Raw genomic sequence first — 21,458 nt, 5'->3', positions numbered from 1 at the left:
ATGAAAGAAAAACTCTTTGTCAAGTTTTTTGGGGGGCTTTTTTGATGTGAATTCCTGTAAGCACTAGAGGAGATAACAAAACATTAGTGGTTCTCTGTGGATATAAATGATTGTGCCAGATACAGAATTTAATCAAAGAGATCTTGCTGCTGAGGTTACCTGTCCATCTGCTTTCTGTGCATTCAGATCACAGGAGTTTCTGGCTGCAATGTGACATTTTGTGTGGATTGTACTGGAGGTGGAAAGGATGTACTGGATGTACTGTCATAGAATGGCTGATCCATCTCTCTTGGAGATATTATTGCTATTGCCTTGCTATTCCTACCTCATACTATTCCTCAGTTTTGAACCACAGAGGAATCTGTTCTTCCAGGCCAGTGCAATGAGCAAACACAAACTCCCAGAGTCTGGACAGAATAGTTTAAATTAAAAAAAAAAAAAAAAAAAAAAAAAAAAAAAAAAAACAAACCAAAACAAACAAAAAAAACAAAACAAAAAAAAAACCAAACCAAAACCAACCAACCAACCAACCAAAAAAACCCACAAAAAAAAAAAAAAACCCACAAAAACAAACAAACAAAAAAAAAAACAACACAAAAACCCACTTTTTTTTGTGTTATAACAATTCTCTAACTGAAAATACAAAACCAATCCCCAGTGGCAGAAGTACGTGAAGTGTTCCCAAAGTCCAATCCTGGCATTCTTTTAACACTGCAAGTCTTGTGGTGACTTCCCCACGAGCACACAACGTCCCTGTGGTGGAGCTGGGAACTGAGGGGCTGGCCTCTGCCTACTGTTCAAATAAACATCTGCTTGTTTCCTCCTGGGAAAGATGGAGACAGAGGCAGGACACTCCACCAACCAAGCAAAGGGATCACATCAGCAAGAGCCACCCCTGGGTGAAACACAACTCTTGTTTAATAGGGTATAGACCTTCCCTGTAAGAGATTAAAACATCCTTAAGGTACAGAAGAGAAGACTAAATGATTGCTATATGATTTATCTGTTATTACTCTGGAAACTAATTATTAACCACAGTATTTCTGGCTGTAAATACATAACACAAAGAGACTTCTCCTGAGGAAGCATTGATTCACGTTGGAGGTAAATGATAATAAATACAAAGAGAAAACCACTTAGTGCATATTGAGTTTCTGTGGGAAGTTTGAGTAATGATCCATTATTGTGGACAGAAACTACTTACAGTCCCACGCTGTGAGAAGCAATGGTTCTGACAGAATTAATACGGGGACACTGCCTTTGGTCACAGAGGAAGTTCACAGGCATGCAAATATCAGAGCTTCCAGCAGGCTCCCCTTAGGGCAGGGACTGTGACTTTTCCTGCCTGGCAAATTCTCGGCACATCAGGAATAAATAAATAAAAACAAGACTGCATGGGAAAGTGTTCCTAATAATCTATGGAACATGGAAAGCATTCATTGCTTCAGTCAGCTGAGCAGGAAGGTTCTTGCCCAGGAGCAAAAGCCCTTCAGGCAGGGAACAGTCCCAGGGATGAAATCCTGACCCCACAATTAGCCCCTGTTGATAATGTTTCGCCCAGAATTTCAGTTTTCAGGTAATTTAACCTGTCATAAGTGAAAGTTGCCAGCAAACAGGCCCTGAGCACCTGCCTGTGTGTGTCACTGAGGCAGAGAAGATCGAGACCTTGGCTTCTTGGAGCTCTAGAGGAAGAGAGGATGGAAGGAAGAGCAGCAAAGCTGCTGCCAAGACAGTTCTGCTCCCTACAAGAAAAGGACAGCAGACAAATCATACGTGTGTGTGTGTGCCTGGCAGGAGTCCACAAAGCCTTGTTCTTGGAAGACATTCTGAGAAAGCTAAAGAGGCATTCTGCAACCCATTAAAAATAATGTGTGCAGAGTAATGGGGTTTAACTAGAAACGCCTGAGAATAGGAGCAGCAATTTTACTTTTCCTTCTGGGTCTGTGGTAAGTTGTTGAGGTGAAGAACTGCCCTGTGGAAGACCAGTGGGTGACAACAGTCCAGCTGATAAGGGGACATGACAGAAGAGGCTCTATCCTGTATATGTTTTATAAAGGGCTATAAACTGACTATTCAGCCTGACTTAAACACATTTCACTTCAGGCAGGTACCTTCAGGCAGACCTCAAAATCTCTCCTGGGTGTTGCTCTCCTGCCAAGACGCACTTGGGTTCCAGAGCACTGTTAATTAGCATCATTAGCAGTCCCCCGTTCGTCATTCTGCATCAGCTAATCACGGTTCTTCGAGGAACATAAATTTGATGTAGTGGCACTGTAACAAATTATTGAAAGCCAACACCCAGAATTTCTGTTTGAGGATCAATTCATCAGTCAGGAGGGAAAAGGTCCAGTTTTGAAAGGTTCCTCACATTCTCTAAACCCACCCAATTTACCCTGCTGAGAGGTAAAGGACTGCAAGACAACAACTTCTAATTTGGATTGTAGCTGAATAAAGGAAGAAAAATCCCCAAGACAGACAAGTCAGTCCTCAGTACATTGCCTCATTTAGATAATCCTGCAGATTATGAATACAGACACCAGTGAGAGCGGTTATATTCCAGACTGGAAATAAAGTTCCTGTGTCTTAATAAAAGACAGAGCTGAGGGAAATGTCATGGAATAACAACCACCCCACCTTCAAGGCTTCAGTGCAAAAGCAACCCATCTTCATTTGCAAGGAGCTGAGAGTTAATTCAACAACTAATTTTTATTCAGTGACTTTTGTGAAAGGGGCTGTTGATTTCAGTGACGTTATCAAACACAGCTCTGAAAGAGAAACTGCTAAGTTGGTCTTGTCAGGGAGGTCAGGAGATGGGTGGGGTGGGGTGTGCACACTGGGTCAGGGGGTTCTGTGTGAGGCAGGGCACACTGGTCGTGAAAAACACAGATAAACCCAGGGAATGAACTGTGCTGAGGAGGGAAAAGGCACTGGGAATTTAATCAGCAGCAGCACATTTGTAAATTGAGCAGTGCTGAGGTACCACTCTGAAGATGTGCTGAACTACTGAAATTCAGTTGATAAATATTGGCCGGACTCCATTAAAGTAGGTGTTCATAAAACACGTTCAGACAGAGCTTCAGAAATGTTCTACATTCCTCTGATTCTGCCATTCTCAAAATGTGTCTGGTCCACCAAGAGCAAAGTAAAGCCTTTTGGTGGAACAGACAAAAAACACTGATCAAAACTTCACATAAATAATAGAGTTTTCAAAATATCAGATCTACATTTTTATACTTTTGCCTCAGCTTACAAATTGTACAACACTCGAGTTCGAAATGAAGTAGAGAAAAGAATGAAGAAAATAGTCAGAAAACAGAGGCCATGAAAGGAATAACCTGCTAGCAGAGAGACTTCAGGAATAAGTACTTTTTAATTCCAGCAGAAAAGAAAAGAAACTGTCCAACGAGGAGGTTATGGAGGCGACTTGCAACTTTCTTTGCTGTAGACACCAAAGTGGAAGGCAAAACGTCAGGCTGGAGAGAGTTTCCTAAATTTGTCTCCTATTGCTGTCCCCTGAGCCAGCACACACCTGTGTCACAGGGTCCCATTGCTGTCCCCTGAGCCAGCACACACCTGTGTCACAGGGTCCCACTGCTGTCCCCTGAGCCAGCACACACCTGTGTCACAGGGTCCCATTGCTGTCCCCTGAGCCAGCACACACCTGTGTCACAGGGTCCCGCTGCTGTCCCCTGAGCCAGCACACACCTGTGTCACAGGGTCCCGCTGCTGTCCCCTGAGCCAGCACACGCCTGTGTCACAGGGTCCCCCTGCTGTCCCCTGAGCCAGCACACACCTGTGTCACAGGGTCCCGCTGCTGTCCCCTGAGCCAGCACACACCTGTGTCACAGGGTCCCGCTGCTGTCCCCTGAGCCAGCACACACCTGTGTCACAGGGTCCCGCTGCTGTCCCCTGAGCCAGCACACACCTGTGTCACAGGGTCCCGCTGCTGTCCCCTGAGCCAGCACACACCTGTGTCACAGGGTCCCATTGCTGTCCCCTGAGCCAGCACACACCTGTGTCACAGGGTCCCATTGCTGTCCCCTGAGCCAGCACACACCTGTGTCACAGGGTCCCGCTGCTGTCCCCTGAGCCAGCACACACCTGTGTCACAGGGTCCCGCTGCTGTCCCCTGAGCCAGCACACACCTGTGTCACAGGGTCCCCCTGCTGTCCCCTGAGCCAGCACACACCTGTGTCACAGGGTCCCATTGCTGTCCCCTGAGCCAGCACACACCTGTGTCACAGGGTCCCGCTGCTGTCCCCTGAGCCAGCACACACCTGTGTCACAGGGTCCCATTGCTGTCCCCTGAGCCAGCACACACCTGTGTCACAGGGTTCTGAGGACAGTGTAGCCCAGCCAGCCATGAACTCCAGAGAAGACGTGGCTGAAGATGCCCCAGAGCCAAGCACATTCCCAGCACACATCACGGGGAGCAAAGACGCAGGGAAAGGTCTGCCTGAGGCTGGTGTAGACAGGAGTAAACTGAACCAAAAGGGAAGCTCCGAGAGAAGGCTGACAGCAGTTCAGTTCCCCGGCAGCAGGAGCCGTGGGCTCAGAGCTCCCCGTGGCAGGAGCACACCCTTGGGACACTGGCCCAGCACAAGTGTCCTGGCTGCAATCTGTGCAGCATTGCTGACTGCAGCAATGCACCACTGCCTGCTGCAGCACTGCAACACTGCAGCACTGCTGTGCACTGCCCACTGCAGCACTGCAATACTGCCCGCTGCATCACTGCAACACTGCAGCACTGCCCTCTGCAGCACTGCTCACTGCAGCACACCTGTGCCCCTGTCACTCCCAGCAGCCCCCTGCAGCTCTCCCCTGCTCACCCCAACAGGACCGGTCCATCCCCATCCCACCACTGGACAGGGGAGGACCTTTGCAGCCTTCTCCTCCTGGCAGCTCCACATTATTCCTGCCTGTGGGATGTGCCCGTGATCATGCAGCCCATTAAACCTCATTCCCAGAGGAACAGGGACCTGTGGCTGGCCTACTGCAGGTATTTTGGTAACTGTTTTCAGTAAAGACTGCTTAGAAGAAAATATCTGCATTTTGGGAAAAAAAAAAATTGCAATTGGGTGGACAGTTTCAGTGTGTGTTCAGGTGAGGGAAGTCTTTTAAAAGCCACTGAGATTTGCTTCTCCAAAGCAGTAGGATTGTCTCATTTATTGAGACATATCTTCCTCATCGTTCTTTAAGAGTAGAGGTGTCACTCTGCAAAAGGCCATTAAAATGCAAAAATAGAACTAGGCCATCTTTATGCTGCACGTCAGGGTATGTGCAGGGATGGTATTGATCACAGAAATTACACATAAGAGCTTCCTAAAATAACACCAGGGGAGAGGCAGCAGCTCTCACAGTTGTCTTTTAAGTCTGGAAGTTCAAAATAAAATGGGATCATTATTGAAATGTGAAATAGGAATATAAAGTTCCTACTGAACACAGGATTGCCTGTGTCCTAATTATGGAAAGATTTTCTGTCCTCCTTTTCCTCCAGTCTGCTATCTACCTATCTACTTGGCACTTCCTTCAAAGGGATATGGACATCATCAGTAGAGGAAATCAAATAATCTGAAGGCTGAACTCACACTTTTGAATGATCCTTAAGATTATTTGTAATATTAAAATTAAATGGTAGCTTAATTTACTTTAAAGTTACAATATAAACTCAAATAAAAAATATAAAGTAAGTCTCCTCTCCTAGCAAATGCCTGTGTGGTAATTCCAAGGCGGGGAAATGCCCAGATATTTGTCCCCTGTTCCTCAGGACAGGTTCTGAAATCCACAGCTTTAGGTGCAAAAAAAGAAAGTGTGTTTTAAAATCAGATTCTTTGTATTCTATTCATTCTTGTCTCTGGTGCCAGAGTCATTTCACCTCTTGCTGCCACGTCCCCGTGGCTGCAGCAGGAAGCACGAGTGAGCCCCAGCAGGGCAGAGGTGTGCTGGGAGCGCCCCTGGCACTCAGACCCCTCTCCAAAGGGCTCTTGGGCACCACAATCTCAGCCCCTGGGCCGGGTGTGCTGTACCCCACAGAGCAGAGCTGGGCCCTGAGCAGCTCTCTAGTTCCTCACACAGGGAATACCCGCTCTGTTTCCTGCAGTGGGAGATTTGAGGGTTCATCAGTGGCCAAAAGCAAATGAGATGGGCTAAACCCCAGAGAGGCGTTAGGAATACAACATTCCCCCACCAAAGACTTCGTTTTCTTTCTCAAAAGGAGTTATTTGTCTTGTGCTGTCTTGTCTAATTATTCTCCCCTGAAACTCTTGTGCATATATTTGAATAAAATAACATTATGCAAATATAAAATAATTGAACTCTAGAAATTATTGCAATAACAATGTGGAACACATCACAACTAAGCAGCTAAATGTTAGGATATTATTCCACATAAAGGGCCTATCCAAATTACTGTGGCTCACATAAATGCCTCAGATAAAGCTTGATGTTGATTAAAAGACAACCATACATAGGGCTCCAAGATACTACTTTAAATTTTTTAAATTTATTTTTAATTATTAGGAGTTAACATCTAAAGATTCAAATTGTCCCTTTTGAAAGACAGGATATCACTATTCACTAAAAAAACCCAAAACAATTTCAAGAAATCAACAAAAAAAATCAGAAAACAGAAGAGGGGTCACACCTGAGGAAAAGAGGGGCAGGTTTGAAGAGCTGTTGGAAAAATGATATTCTGTTTCTATTTGAAAACCCAGAAGGATTCACCTGCACCCTGGGAAGAAGGACTTGGGCCCACCATGTGTCATGATCTTTGAGGATTCACCCAATGGATGAAATTCTGTAAAACACTCAAAACCAAGGTGTGCTATCAAGCCTTTAAGAAGAACAGAACATAATTCAAATAATTTAGTATTCATTTAATTAATGATTTAAGGGACAAGGGAAAGGAAGGGAGAAAAGAACAGAAATGGACATGGTCATGAGTGACCACTAATGCAGATTTCTCAGGAATAAATGGAGCTTTACCTGAGCAATTCCCTCTCATGTCAATGTAACGTGCCCTTTGGATGGGGGAATGCTGTAGCTATAAAAATGTCCTGATGTTAATGGGCTTTCAAAAGCTGCTTCTAAAAGGTTGGTGCAAAACTGAAAACTGCTTTCAGAGAATTATCCCAAACGATTCCTATTTTTAATGGAAGGAGGCAGTGAATGGAGTGATTTCTGTAGTGATTTTATCCTGCCTCCAGGATTTTCAGTAATGATGAGGACAATAGGACTGTGTACATATATACTTATTAAATTTGGGAACACCATCAAGCTGGAAGGTGTTTCAAAGATTTGGAAGTACAGGATTGGAATTCAAAAGATTGTATAAAGATGAAACATGCAGTGAAAAACAAGGTGCATTCCTATTAAATGTGTTTAAGAACAATCACTGTGAAGAGCATTCTGACATAAAAGGATTTCTGGGCTTTAGGGAATTGAAGGCAAAAATGGATCAAGAAAACTCTGCTGATGCCAGAGAAGAAATTTTGTATTAGGGGGAATAATTAAGTAGACATCCTGCAAGATATGAGACATATGAGAAGACATGAAATGCCAAACCTCAAGAAAGATGTGTTCAGAAAGGCTGGAGCTCTGAAACCTCTAATCATCCTATGTGAGAAGAATTAAAAGACTCTTTCTGTGGTGCCGAGGCTTCAGAACACACAAAATGCAGCACAAGGAATAGTCATCATCCTTTGAAAAGCCAGTCATTTGTATTTCCTGTGACTCTGTGCAACAGGAGACCATGCAACCCACCTCATAAGCAACAAATTCTGTTCTCTGCTGTTTTAAAAGATAACAAATCATGACTATTTATCTGAGAAGAGAACTCTAATTCTCCCCTGACCTTCTGTCTTATTTTCTCTGAGCTTTTGATTGCTCACACAGACTAAAAACCTGACATTAACAAGACTGCACATGTGGGTCTGGAAAGGAGAGATCTGTCCCTGGATGTTACAGCTTCACTGTAGCCCCTGACAGAATTTCCTCTTTAGAGAGACTCTAAAAGGATAAATTAGATTATGCCAGAGAGTAAAAAGCACACTCTACCTTGCTGGGCCAGGTATGTCAGGACAGAAGATGCCACTGGGATGTGCTTCACGTGAGATAAATATTGAAGCAAAGTATTTCTTAAGCCTCACATTAACCAGGTGATTCACTAGAGAAATTGTGCTCCACCTTTGCTGGCTGAATGGAAACAGCAATGAGCAACTTCCTCCCTGTTTTAACTCTTCCTTAAATCTTACTCCTAATTGCTTTTGCCCTTGAATGATGTGAGAATCCTGCAGGGAATTTGTTACTCCAAATCTACAGGCAAGGGACTGCTTAGACACAAGAGCAAATAACAAAGGCATGAAGTTGGCTTCTATAATTTTATATGGTCTGGTCTTTTCCTTCTAAACTGTCACTACATGGTGTATGGATAGGTAATAGATAAATTAATGGGATGCCTGAAGCAAGGCAATTTTTAATGAATTCAAACCATTACGGTTAAAGAAAACAATAAACAAAGCATATAAATATTTGGAATAACGTTATAATGACAGGCACATTCCCATTGTGTAAAAGGGTATTAATTGCTGGAAAGAAAGTAATTTCATTGAAAGACAAAGCAGTCAAAACAACAGATCTGAGCTGGCTGGTTCATCTCAGCAGACTCTATTTCTGGGGAGAGGCACAGGAGTGTTTGATTTGTAAAATCAAACTGTTACCTTATGGGAAAGTATAAAGAACATTCTTCTGGGCAAAAAAAAATATTCTGTTGTGTAAGTCAAATTTGCTGAATTTATCTTTTCTTACTTTGCATAGCTAAGGATATTTGCAGTGCTCCAAGTGCGTATAACTGGTGGGTTTAATTAATTTCTCAACTCTGCTACTTGAGGCAAAAGAAGATGAAGAAAACCAGAAACGTGGGCAGGAGTGAGAACTCAGCACTGCTCCCTGCCCTCCCACAACTCGAGCACTGGAAATTGATATGAAAGCAGGGTCCTGATATCTCCAGAGTTCATCTGCTTATTGCCTCCTTGGAGGTTATAATCCTCTGTTTGTGAAGCCACAATGGGGAGCTGTAGAGAAGATTACAATGTCACAAATCCTATCAGAGGATTATAAGTCTGTCAGGTTGTGAGTAATTATGATGGAAAAGCAAACCTCCAGAGGACATAAAAATAACCTTCATAAAAGGAGATCCAGTGCCACATAATAAAAGTCTACATGGAAAAACCAACCTCAGACTGCAGCTCTTTTGCAAAGCAAGAGCCCAGAAATTATTACAGGGATGTGAGTGTGATGGCACAGCATGGAGCCCAGGGGAAATGAAAAGCAGAGGAGAGAGGCTTCCAGCCAGTTTAGTCACAAGGCCAGTGATATTCCACTCCCACCCTCCTGGGATGGCAGTAAAACAGCCAACTGATTTCACAGGACTCAGCTCCTACACACTTGGAGCACGACCAGAAACAAGGAGCCCAAACCTGAAACATGATGAATGCCCCATCTCCTGAATCCCTGTGACCACAGAGAATTCAGCACCTCAAAGCATCACAGACTTCATCTAGAAGACAACTGGAAACTACAGGACTTGATTTCAACTGATATGCAAAGATGCAGTCGCCTCTTTCCCCATTTGCAGCCTGTCACAAAGAGTTCAGAAGAGCCCAGGGGCATAAGATTCTTTTACATATGTAATTCCCATAGATTTAAACATTAAGTGATAGCAGCACATTCAGTAAGAAAAAGGCCCATTTACAAGGACACAGAGTGCTCTTCCCTGGCTGGACACAGGGAGCAGTGGAGCCTCACACCTCTTTGGCCACACTGTTATCGATTTTCATTCTGTTTTGTTTCAACTCCCCTCCCACCCATTCACCCACCCCTTACATCATTACTGAAAGCAGTACAATCTCTGACTGTCACAGAGGTAAGTGCCTGAAGGATGTAGATAGAAAATTAAAGGTGGAGTGGGGAGGACTTGTATTGTAAAATTAGTGCTGTCCTCATTTTCACTTCAGATGAAAGTAGTCTGAATGAAGAGTCCATCTGGTTCTGAGTGTGCTCGATAGCATTGCCTTCATCTGACAGCAGCAGAGAACTCCACAGCGCTGGAAAGAAGCTTGGGAATTTTGACATTTAGAAGTAGACATGGGGCACTGTGTGAGCAACAGCAGTGCTGTCACTACACAGCTCACTGCTACCTCTCTGCAGTTCACCTCCTACCAGAGGAAAACCAGCTCCTCCTGAGATAAGCAGAGCAGCCTGGATTTCATGGATTTCATGACCTGGCTCCTGGAGCTTCTTTCCCGTGTCCAGATGTAAGGGATTGTCTCTGAACATCAGCTAATGAATGTCCCCACCATAATTCCTCCTTATGAAGACTGAACTGTTCATGGCTGTCCGAGATGAGATCAGGTGTCAAGAGCTGTGTGTCCTTTGGTGTCAGCCAGCACTGTGCTCCCTCCCAGCTGTGGCTGGGTGTCCCTCAGCTGCCTGTGCTCTGTGCACAGCCCCAGCACCTCAGGGAGTTCAGTGCCTCGCTCTGACAGGGAACTGCAGGTGTCCTGCATCTCCTGCACAGGAGGAAAGCTCATCCCCAGAGATGCAGTGGGGTTTTCTGTGTGGGAAGGACCACACAGCCTTTACCATGGGACAGCAGCAGAGCAAGAGCTTAATTGTGCAGAAAGTGAATAGAAAACACAAAGCACCAGAGGTCAGTGTGCTGAAAGACTCCTGCACTCAGTGGGACCACGGGGAATCCCAACAGGGTGGGACTGAGTCCCACAGGGACTTGCTAGGACAGGGAGAGGCAGCAGTCAGGATGTTTGTGACACACATTTACACTGTAGACTGCCACTTCCATGAACAGAAACATTAATTTTTGCTGGGTGAAATGCCACCCCAATCATCTCAGATTTTTTTCTGTGATTGTGATTAGGTGGGTAGGTTGCCTGTGTTACAAGAATGTTTTTGTGATCACTGACTAGCATAAGTTGCCATGAAAAATATGTATTGTCTCACAGCTATCACATTTAGGGGCAAGACAACTACTCATATGACTTGTGCATCACTAATGAGAAAACAAAAAACTCTGCAGATATTCAGGGACAAAGATATCAAGGGATGGCTTACAACAGCCATTATATACAGAACAACTCAGCTCTGTGGATTACTGAGGGTAGAAGATCATTCCAGAAGCTGCATTGCAAGGCCACAAGTGTTGAGAAAAGGCAGCAGTGATGATCAAAGACTGAGAAGATTGAAAGCAGTGAAATTATTATTTCAGAGAAGAGACAAATATTTGAAAAGCGGTAAAAAAAGCACTTAAAATAATGAATGATAAAGAGGTTGAATTGCAAGCTCTGTTCTTGCAAAAATACAAAATCACTTAAATTGCAAGGCAGAGAAATTAAGATTAGATGAGAGGAACACTTTTCAGTTTAAGACTTGTACTAGACTGGGGAAAATGTTGCAGCAGAATGCCATTAATTTGTTAAGAGCTGAAATACCATTTTTCAGCTATGTGGAGAATAAGGCCGTGGATATTTGTAGCAGCAAATACAAACAAAAGGGTTCAAGTTTAGAGGCTTTTGGGCATAACCAGTTTTTCTGTTTCTGGGAATAACCCCTAGAGTAAGGGACAGGCACACACCTCTCAGAGACTTTATCAGCACCACGAGCTCCTGCAGCCTCCTGTGTCACATTTAGTGGCTGCAGGGACCACACACATCAGGGTGTCTGTGTGTGCACAAACAGGGCACTGTCTCATGGGCATGGCAGCCTAGTTTTGATGCACCACCTTTCTGCAGAGCAAACCCTTGTATGGGCTGGATGTGAGCAACAACATCCTTTAAAATACAACATTAAATGGGAGTACTGCAAATAAAGACAATGGCAGTGGCATCGCAGTACCCACAGAGACACAAAATAATAAAGTTATAAAGGTGTGAGAAAATGCAAACCCTCTGTGAGGGTCAGTTCAATTGCAGTGGGACAACCTACAGAGAGGAAAGAGCAAATGCACAGGGCAAAGGCTGAAGTCCTCCAACAGGAAGCTCAATCCTGAGTCCTGAATGGACAACAGTCTTATTATCCAGGAAGAAAGTGAAAGGAATTACTTTACAGCCATAGTCAAGTTGTTGAAATCCTACAGCCTTCATCAGATGTGGGATTTTTCAGAAACAGTACTTGCAGCTTCTCTTGGTGGAGCTTGTAGGAATATGAGTATGGACTCACAATGCTGGATGAGCTGGACTTACAATTAAGTATATTACAGTCAAGAATAAAGAGGCAAATATGCTTCTTGTGTCAGTGTAGTTATGGATGGGAGGAGAGCAATTTTATACTGATATTCTCCAATCATTCAGCTCTATCCTGTTTTCATAGCTGTTATTTTCAATTTTAGTTAGTTCAGAGCATATCTTTTTCTCCTGAGTATTTGAAAATGCTCAGCTATTATTATATTTTGCTCTGAATTTTCTCTTTTTTCCCCCCCTTTGACTTCCCAGACTTCTTTTGTCTGTCTTGTTCTCATTTCTTTTGTATGTGTGTCTGCAGGTGGCTTTTATATCAAAATCTCATTCTGCTTCCCTGGCCTCCCCCCACCCTCTCCTGTTTTGTTACTGCATTGCCTTTCTCATTTGTGCTTTTCCTGATGCCTGTAACCACTCATTTCCTAATAGATTCCATTCTGTGCCTATGGAGGTTGTTCATTTTCCCTGTCCTCAAGCACTGAATCACTGACTCCACTGAACAGAGAGGAATGAATCCCAGGGCCACTCTGCAGAGCAGGTTTCACTCTCCCCTGGCTGAAGAGGAGGAGGGAAGTGGCTCAGCTCAAGGGATGCCCATGGCAGGCTCTTGGCTCTGAAGCAGTGAACAAACTCATTATTGCTGCAGCCTCCTCACTAACCCTGAGTCTCCCAGAGCTCTGGCAGCTTTTGGACAAGATTAATTAAAGTGGGTGAACACACAATGTATCCTACAGAAGATGCAGAAATCAAACCACTCAGCTCTGAGGCTTTTGCCTTGTCTTACCCTGTTGGTACACGGGGCTGTGATTGGTTTTACACTGGGTTCTTATTTGTATCTAACACTTGCTGCCTGCCTACTGCTTGGTAAATGAATGAAGGGCACAAATCAGATGTAACACCATCTTAAGTAGACAGAGTGCAGAATAATTGCAGTGACCAATAACACTATGGCCACGTGATTTACACTAAACTAACTCCAAAATTCACAGAGAAGAGTGCCAAAACCCATTTTCACTTGAAAAATGCAGTAAACACTTAACTGTACTATCTTCAGTTGCTGAGATTTAGGTCAAGGTAGTAAAGAGATAAGACAAAGATCAGTATTTGTCAGCTACTGGGAATGTGACCAGAAGCCAATGCCTCAGGCATTTCCAAAGGCTCACTGTTGGTGGCTGGGATATAAACCCCACTTTCTCTAGCTATAAAGTGGTTTTGGTGCAGCTTCCTCCTAGTTATTTTCTTCTCCATGTGTCTCCCAGCAGCTTTTCTATACCTCAAGGTCTTAAAGCAATTACAGTCAAAAACACTCCAGCATAAAAAGAACTTTTTCATTTTTCCTTTTTTCCCTGTCTCATTTTCTGCCCATCAGACATCCAGCTTGTGTGTGGTGAGCTTTTGGGCTGGTAGCAGGGGGACAGAGAGCAAACCACAAACACTTCACCCACAATAACCCCTCAAAGCCTTGGAAGGTTTGGGAGCAGGCTGGCATTGCCTTTCCTCGCTTCAGCAGAAAATGAGATAGGTTGGGAATATACTGCAGGTTCTTTACAATATCACCATTTCTAATCAGGTCTGATTATTCACGCTGGAAGCTGTGGCACAAACAGTTTTTTTGAGTGTTTGTGATGTTCATACTCTCTGCTTTTTAAAAATAAGTACATAACTTGGCAGGGGCACAATGCAGCTGGTCGTATGGAATACTGTGGTGGACAATACCAGTGTCACATTGCCAAAAATAATCCGTGAGCACAGCCACAGCTTTCGGGTTAAAGTTGTCCCCACTCAGTGAAGCAGCTATTAGCAAATATCAATCACAGAGTATTTGGTTTGTAAGTATAAAGGGTTTCACTTGGCACAGGGGGTCACTGGTAAAGCTGGTAGGGATGTTGTAGTTAAACTTTCTTCCAGTTTAAACCAATCCCTTGTATCACTAAATATTTTGAAGAATCTAATGATTATTATTTCCTCCCTGAAATGTTTTTTCCAAATTTAGGGGGAAAAAACCTCAGATTTTGAAGAAACATCTTGGGAAGCAGTTGTAGACAAATGTCATTTCCTGGGAGAATCCCTATTCAGTATTGCTGAGACTGAAGGAGGTTAAGTATAACATGACACTGCCAAGGCCAATCCCTTTTTTAATTATAAATGTGGATTGCCTCAAGGTAGGGCAGTGCTGCTCAAAAGCTCCCCGTTGCTCCCAGCTTTACTGGGCTCCTGCAGTGGTTAGACTGGCACTGCCCATTGCCCAGACTGCTGCAGAATTCACACTGCACCACAGCTGCTTTGGTTATGAACATTTCCCAAGTCGCATCCAGATACAGGTGAATTTACTTCCATCATCATGTTGACCACAGCGGGAGGAAATGACACAAGTGTCCTGTTTGCTCACTTATCTGTAGAAAACCAAAGGTAAGGGATCAGATCACACACTTTAGTGAGCCTATGAACACACACAGCATTCCCCAGCCAGTCAGACTGAAATTTGGCTTGATTCAGATTGAGATGGATGTATGTATCAAGCTAAGATTTCTCCTGTAGGTCTTAGGAGTCCATCCCCATGGGAGCCTCTTTATAAACAGGAATAATTCTTCAGTATGGCTAAATGGCCAGAGGTGGCCTTTTGCTTAATTCACTTTGTGCAAATGGCCAATTGATGAGTAATTTGAGCTGAGTCTTCTATGTGATGAGTTAGTCTTGTGTAAGCATCTGGCTTGAGTGAGGGGCTGTCTTTAATTCGCTTGAAATTCATCATTTAGAAGAGTTCTGGGCTTTTAACAAGACAGGAGAGAAGTCAAAGAAGATCTAGAAATTGAAAACCTATTTCTTTACATCTTTGTAAGCACTCAGGGGAGCAAACCCCAGTAACAGAGAGACAGCAGAACCTGTCACTGAACAGCTGGACAAAGCCCAGGTTCACCTCATCCACCTTCCCCAGGACATTCCTGGGGGAAGTCCCCACTGTGTTTAGAGAGATGACTGAATAGAGCTGACTTATTTAATTAAGAAACACATACACAAACCAGGCCTAGTTAACTACACCTTATTGACATGATTTTTACAAATCTCCATGGCTGGAAGTCATTCCAGTAGTGAGTGTGGTGCTCATCATATTTTTAATGCAGCGAAATCATGCTGGTTTGACATATGGAATAACAATTGCCACAAGGAGAAAGGTAGCATAATGGTAGCATCCATGAAGTACTGATATAGCTCTACTCAGAAGAAAAATCAATGACTGTAGGGTTAAAAGGTTGACACTTTCCTTACAGTGAAGGTCCCAGCCATGCTGGTGCCTTCACTGCTGCCCTTTGCTGAATTACAGCTGTGCTGGCATTCCTGCTCAGAGAGCACTCACAGGAGAGATTTGGAAGGTGTGGATGGTTTGGAAAGAGTGGTCAGCTCTTCACTGGCTCAAACCACTCCATTAAGAGGCTTTCCTCAGCTGTACTCTAGGGGTGGAGTGGGAATGACACAGGATTGCAGAAACTCCTGCTCTGAGAGTCACTCAGTGACCTCACACACGCCAGCACCAGAACTGAACAGAAACACACTTATTTTATACAAAATAAAAACTACTTAAAATAACAACTGTTTCTGTGAAATTGCTGACTTAACCAACTTACCCTTTCAAAGTAAACTACCAAAAAAGATTCAAGAGGTGTTCCAATAGTTTTTGGGGAATTTTGAAACAGAAAAGTTTCTCATTTGCAGTTCTTCCTTATTAAGAACTAGCAGCAGCAAGAAGAATCGTCCTATTATTAAATGACAGCACTGGGACCATTTTTGTCCCATTACCTCAGGGTCCCCTCCCAACCTGGGCACAGGTTGGGCAGAGCTCTGCATGGGCAGGGGCAGCCCCTGGGAGAACAGCAGAGGCTGCAGCACGCACCAGAGACAGGGAAGAAGTTAAAAATCACCTTTGGTTCCTTTTCTTTCCCAGCAGTAAATCTGCTAACTGACTTCAGAGCTCCTGCTTATTAATGAGCTGTGGAAAGCCAGGTGGCTCAATTCCCTTCAAATCCTGGCAAACTGCAGGGATATTTGGCTCCTGCCAGATCCTGTGGGCACTTGGAGGATGGTCCAATCCATCCATCACAATAAACCACCTTTCCCATAACCGACCAGCTTTCTGTCTACATGATCTCTGCACTGTGCTTGATGCTGTGGGAGTTACTGTACTGTCACCAAGACAGCACCATGGTCTCATTGCAGGAGAAAAATGTGTTTTGTCTGCAATTGCAGAAGCCAAGAAAAGGTTCTAGAATTGCCCATCAGCTCTAAATTTCTCAAAATACACAGCCTAGAGAAAGACTCAGCAAAAAAGATACACTGGCCACATTGAAATCTGTTGAAATTTAGGTTTGCAAACTGAGGGCATCACACAATTGTGATCAAATGTTTTAGAGGCTGGAATTGAACACTAGAAACAACAGATAAATTTTATATTAGAAAGAAAAGTATACAGGCTGTACACTCTATTATAAAGGAACTCATCAATTTCAGAAAGGATATAGGGAGAGTGGTGGCATAAATCTGTACATAAGCTGTGATTAGCTCCTGCTTTTATGTATGTCTGAAAACATGATCTTGGTATGATACTACAACACCCAGTGTCAGGGGAGAGAAGAAAACATAAGGATGAAGTGTGTGCTTTGAAGAAATCTAATGATAGTCATGAAGCAAAAAAGAACATTTTACACCGTGATGTTTGTCTACGGAACACAACAAAATGCTGTGCAACTAACGAAGCTGCTCTTGCTTTAAAAGCAGTGTAACTGTGAAATGTGCAGCAGCCTGAGCCAATTTAAATGAGTTTGGCTCTTTTAGTGCAGAGAACCACTCTACTGCCCTGTATTCAGTCTAATTTGGAACAAACTCCGTGTTTTGCTTTGTATCTTAATGCTGCAGCAAACTCAGTATTGTTGGTGTTCAATTGTTTTGAAAACCTTTTTTAGTTCAAAGATCTTTTTATACAAAAATTATTGTGTGTTGCCATAATTACTTGTCAGCTTTTAATCATACCATTAACTGTTCAAAGTACAGGTCTGCTGTACTCAAACTCCCACTTTGTAATAAATACTGGGGTTTTTTTACATTAAATCTCAGGACACATCCTGTCTCATCTGTACTCAGTGATGCGAAAACCTTAAGACTAATTCACATTTTACTTAACGCTTGTCGATTTTCTTTAATACAGACGCACCGCAGATGAATAACGTCATGCCAACATCTCCCCTCCTTCCTCAGATGGCACATCAACATTCCTACCCCAGCCTGGGACAGATCACAAACCCATATGAGCAGCAGCCCCCGGGCAAAGAACTGAACAAGTACGCGTCTCTGAAGGCCGTCGGTAAGTCAACGGCGCGACGCACGACTTCTCCTTTAGCTCAGCGTGTTGCACTTGCTGCTGGCAGCTGACATTCTGCCCCCGAGTTGAAAACAAGGTCTTGCTCATCTGGGCTATTTCATGACAGAATTTCATGTTGGATATCCCGCAGTAGAGTTTAGTGATTTGTAATTTAACGTGTTAGCCGGAAACGCAATGAAAATTAAGACGAGGGCGGCAATTAAGAGGTAAGAAAATTAGATGCAAGAATTGGTGAGGGTATGATGTGAGCTCGTACATGCACACAAAACCAGCCCAGGCCCCTGCGAGACATTTTTCAGCAGGTTTCACTTGTGTTGGGCACAGTGTTCAGCCCCAGTTCTTTATGCCCTGAACCTGCAGGAGTAAGGGTTTGGACCTGACTGTCCCTTCCAACTTGAGATATCACATTGGGATGTGTGATTCCCACAGCCCTCTGCACAAATGAGAGAGAAAAACATCAGCTTCTGATTTAAACACCTGCTAAATACTTCCAAAAAGAAAAAGCAGTCATACAGTTCTGAAGAGTTTTCACATTTCCTGCAAGATGTACATTAGTAGGTCACCGAAGGAATGTTCTGAGGTTTTATGATTTCAAACAGTTAGTGCATGATAAAACTCCTAATAAAGATCACAGTGGTGACTATCTTCTGTGCCTGATTAAAATTATTTTAAGTAAATGAGATAACATCCTCAAACAAACAGTTGTGGGGAGGGAAAAGCACAATAGTGAGTAAAAAATTCTAAATCATTTTCACAGTGAATGTTTAGGCTTACAATAGTTTTCAGGGACCTTATAATGACAGAAAGCCCCTTCTAGACTACAATACATTAAGAACTGGAGGGTCTTCCCACTAACCCTTGCTTAGCTTTCACAGATGGATGTTAAAAACATTCCCCCTTAAATTTAGAGTAATGCCACACTCCCTATTTCCTGACAGAGATATGTATCTACAATAATAGCAGGAGAGCTCAAAGCTTTCTGACTTAACAGTAGAGAATTCACCATGCCAGAAAAAATTTTCATCACAAACTGACGTTCCTTTATCTGCACTTCAGGACACCAGACCTCTAACAAAATGTACATCCAAGTCCCATCTCAAATAGTTCAGTTTTGTTTTAGCTTGTTGGTTTTGTATCTTACAAGTGGCATTTTAAATCTGTTTATAAAAACAAGGGTTAATAGCTTTCTGCTGGCTTTTGAATACCAAGCAGCTTCACAACTCCTTCTTCAAAAGGTGCTGCTGTGTAATGATGTGGTGATTATCACAGATTTATGCACTGATATTGAGATTGTTTTTCAGATGTCAGTTTAGGTCAAGCCAGTCATCAAAGCTGAAAGGTATTTAAGCATAACAAAATGAGAGATGAAACACTCTAAAAACTTCTCTCATCTGCCCAAGAGCCACTGAATGCACCTTTCAAAAATATTACGAAATTAGAACTTAGATATTTCTTGTGCGTCTGAGTACAAGTTTTTAAAGTAGCTAGATTATAACCATACCATTAAATCAACCTTGAAAGATTGTGCACTTCAGCTCCAGAAGTTGTATAATGCCTCTCAGAATCTTAAACTAAATTAAACATAACTTTCAGGGACATTTTCTTCCAGGGGGATTGCACCATCTTCCCCTGCTTTTCCTCTATTCTTCCTACCCCTTCTCTCCTTTTTGCCCCCACAGATCCACTGCCATCAGACCACATTAGCCAAGTTTTAGATGCAGGTGAATTTTCACAAGTACAACTGCAGCATTTCTGATCCAAACTTTTCAGCAGAAAACAAGAGAGGTTTTGAAACTGTTACACATTCACACCTTCTGTCTGGACTTATGGAATGAGAACTAATTACACCGAGTTTTCAACCCCTTCCAGCCCCTGATTCCTCCCAGGAGTAGCTCCTGAGCACATCCCAAGGTCACAGAGAGGTTTTCCCACAGCCTAGGTCTGTCACCACGCTGCCATCCAGCCCTCCAGACTGCAGGGTTTGTGTTGGCTTTTGGAGAGCCCTGACAGCAAAGAGGAGCTGGCCAGCATCGAGCCCACCGACACAAATTTAACCTGACAACATCTTTTGTGCAACCAGACACAGACTGAGTTCACCCCGACCTCATGTCACAGGGCAAAGGCATTTTTTCCTGCCCACATTCAGGCTTCTATTTATGAACCCCCACAGCAGGTTAATGAGTGTGTGTAGCCCATTTCCTTTTGCATTCATTGATAGTGCCTTGAGGGTGCCTTCATTTACCACAAGAGAAACGTAATAAGGGATGTGTTCTGTTTTTCTCCATGCATTTGAGGCAGACCATATTCATTGAAGTGCCCCTTGCATGATCCCATTGTTTGGGTGTAGTCCACTGTGCTTAACCCTTTTCTCTAAGAAGGGAGTGGAGGAAGAAGCATTTCTAGTGTTTTGTAGCAACTGTAGCTATAGTACATGAATAGCCCTCATCAGAATGCGGCCATAAGTGCTAAAAGTTTAGATAACTGAAAAAGTGAAGCTTTACCAGAGGCAATATTAAATTAATTTCTACACAGCTGTTTCTTCTGGACTACAGATGTCCTAAAAAACTGGCTAATTTTAGAAGTGAGCTACTCATTCCTCAGCGAGTGACTGCTGTGAAAATTCAGTTTATGGAAAAGTAGCGAGTCATGTTAATCTCTCTGTTTTGGCCATGTTCAGGTTCTCCAATAACTTCAGTAAAGATTCAAGTGCTTGTGAACACAAGAGACAACAGTGCCCTTGCTATTAATTTGCATCAGATAACGCATTCTTGTGCTGCTAAGAATGATCCATACCACACAGGAGGAGACAGCTGAAAAGGCTGTTGTGGATGTATTTTACTCAAAGAGCTAAATATCTTTACTTGAGCAAGCTCAAAGTGCACAGCCAAACCCTTTTACACTCAATGGAAAAGGGCGTTTTCCTCATTTCTTGTTAGGAATTCCTTCATTTGTTGCAGCCTCCAGAATTCCTTAAGCACTGCCCATGGCTGTTGACCAAATTCACCTTTTCCTCTTGTGCCTGCTGGCATCTACATCTCTGAAGGATGTGAGGACATTCTGGGGCATTCTCAGATGAGTGCCTGGAGCACAGCAATGTACTGGTGAGTTGACACGTGCTTACTGTTTTCCTCACTGCACCAGAATTCTACTCTCCACACACCACCAAGGAATAATCAGCAGATGGGACCACTTGGAAGTGAGATAGAGGACACATATTTCCTGAACAAATAGATAAGGAATTTACCTCCTAGCATCTCCAGCCTACCTGGCTGACTTGTTGTTAGGCACACTCTGTTCATATCATTTTTTCCATTTTCAAGACACAGAATCTCTTTTCAGCAGTGCTAAATTTTTCCCACCTCAGAAGGTGAGAGGCTGTCTGAGGAAAAAGGGTTAATGAGCTCCAAGATTAGTCCCAGCAGAAGTGCTCCTTGAATGTCATGTGGCAATTAACACCCAGTGTTCAGAAATCCCAATTTTTCAGTCACGTGATCCTGCTTTCCTTCAGTGTTTTGATTATTTATGTAAAAAGTGCAGAAAGAGGTTTTTCTGCATAAATTATTCTTATTTCCAGTTCATCAACCGTGTTTTTACTCCATGCTTAAATGGTTATTGCTCACTTTAGCCATACTGACATGCCTAAAGCTGTAAGTGGATGGAGATCTTGTAGCTGAACACCTTCATGAAATTCAAGTCCCAGGACATACAGAGGTAGCTCATCACACATTTTTATGCACATCATTTGGACATTCATTTGAAAGGCATGAACAATCCAACTTCAAATTCCACTCTGCTGAGCTGTAAGAGTTGTAGTCCATCCTGTTGCTGAAGAGTTTCCT

The 21,458-nt window shown here is 43.3% G+C and overlaps 1 protein-coding gene across 1 annotated transcript in view; it reads left to right on the top strand.

Annotated features, from left to right (window-relative positions):
* The window catches only part of SHISA9 (shisa family member 9), a 173,403-nt gene that overhangs the window by 135,481 nt on the left and 16,464 nt on the right, over positions 1–21,458 (top strand). Inside the window, exon 3 of the mRNA XM_066330289.1 lies at positions 17,446–17,601. Coding sequence (XP_066186386.1) covers positions 17,446–17,601 — 156 coding nt within the window. The remainder of the gene's footprint in view (positions 1–17,445; positions 17,602–21,458) is intronic.

Source organism: Sylvia atricapilla, chromosome 15, assembly GCF_009819655.1.
Source record: "Sylvia atricapilla isolate bSylAtr1 chromosome 15, bSylAtr1.pri, whole genome shotgun sequence".
Lineage (NCBI taxonomy): Eukaryota > Metazoa > Chordata > Aves > Passeriformes > Sylviidae > Sylvia > Sylvia atricapilla.
Note: the sequence above shows the minus strand (reverse complement) of the source record. Positions and strands in the feature narration are given on the sequence as shown.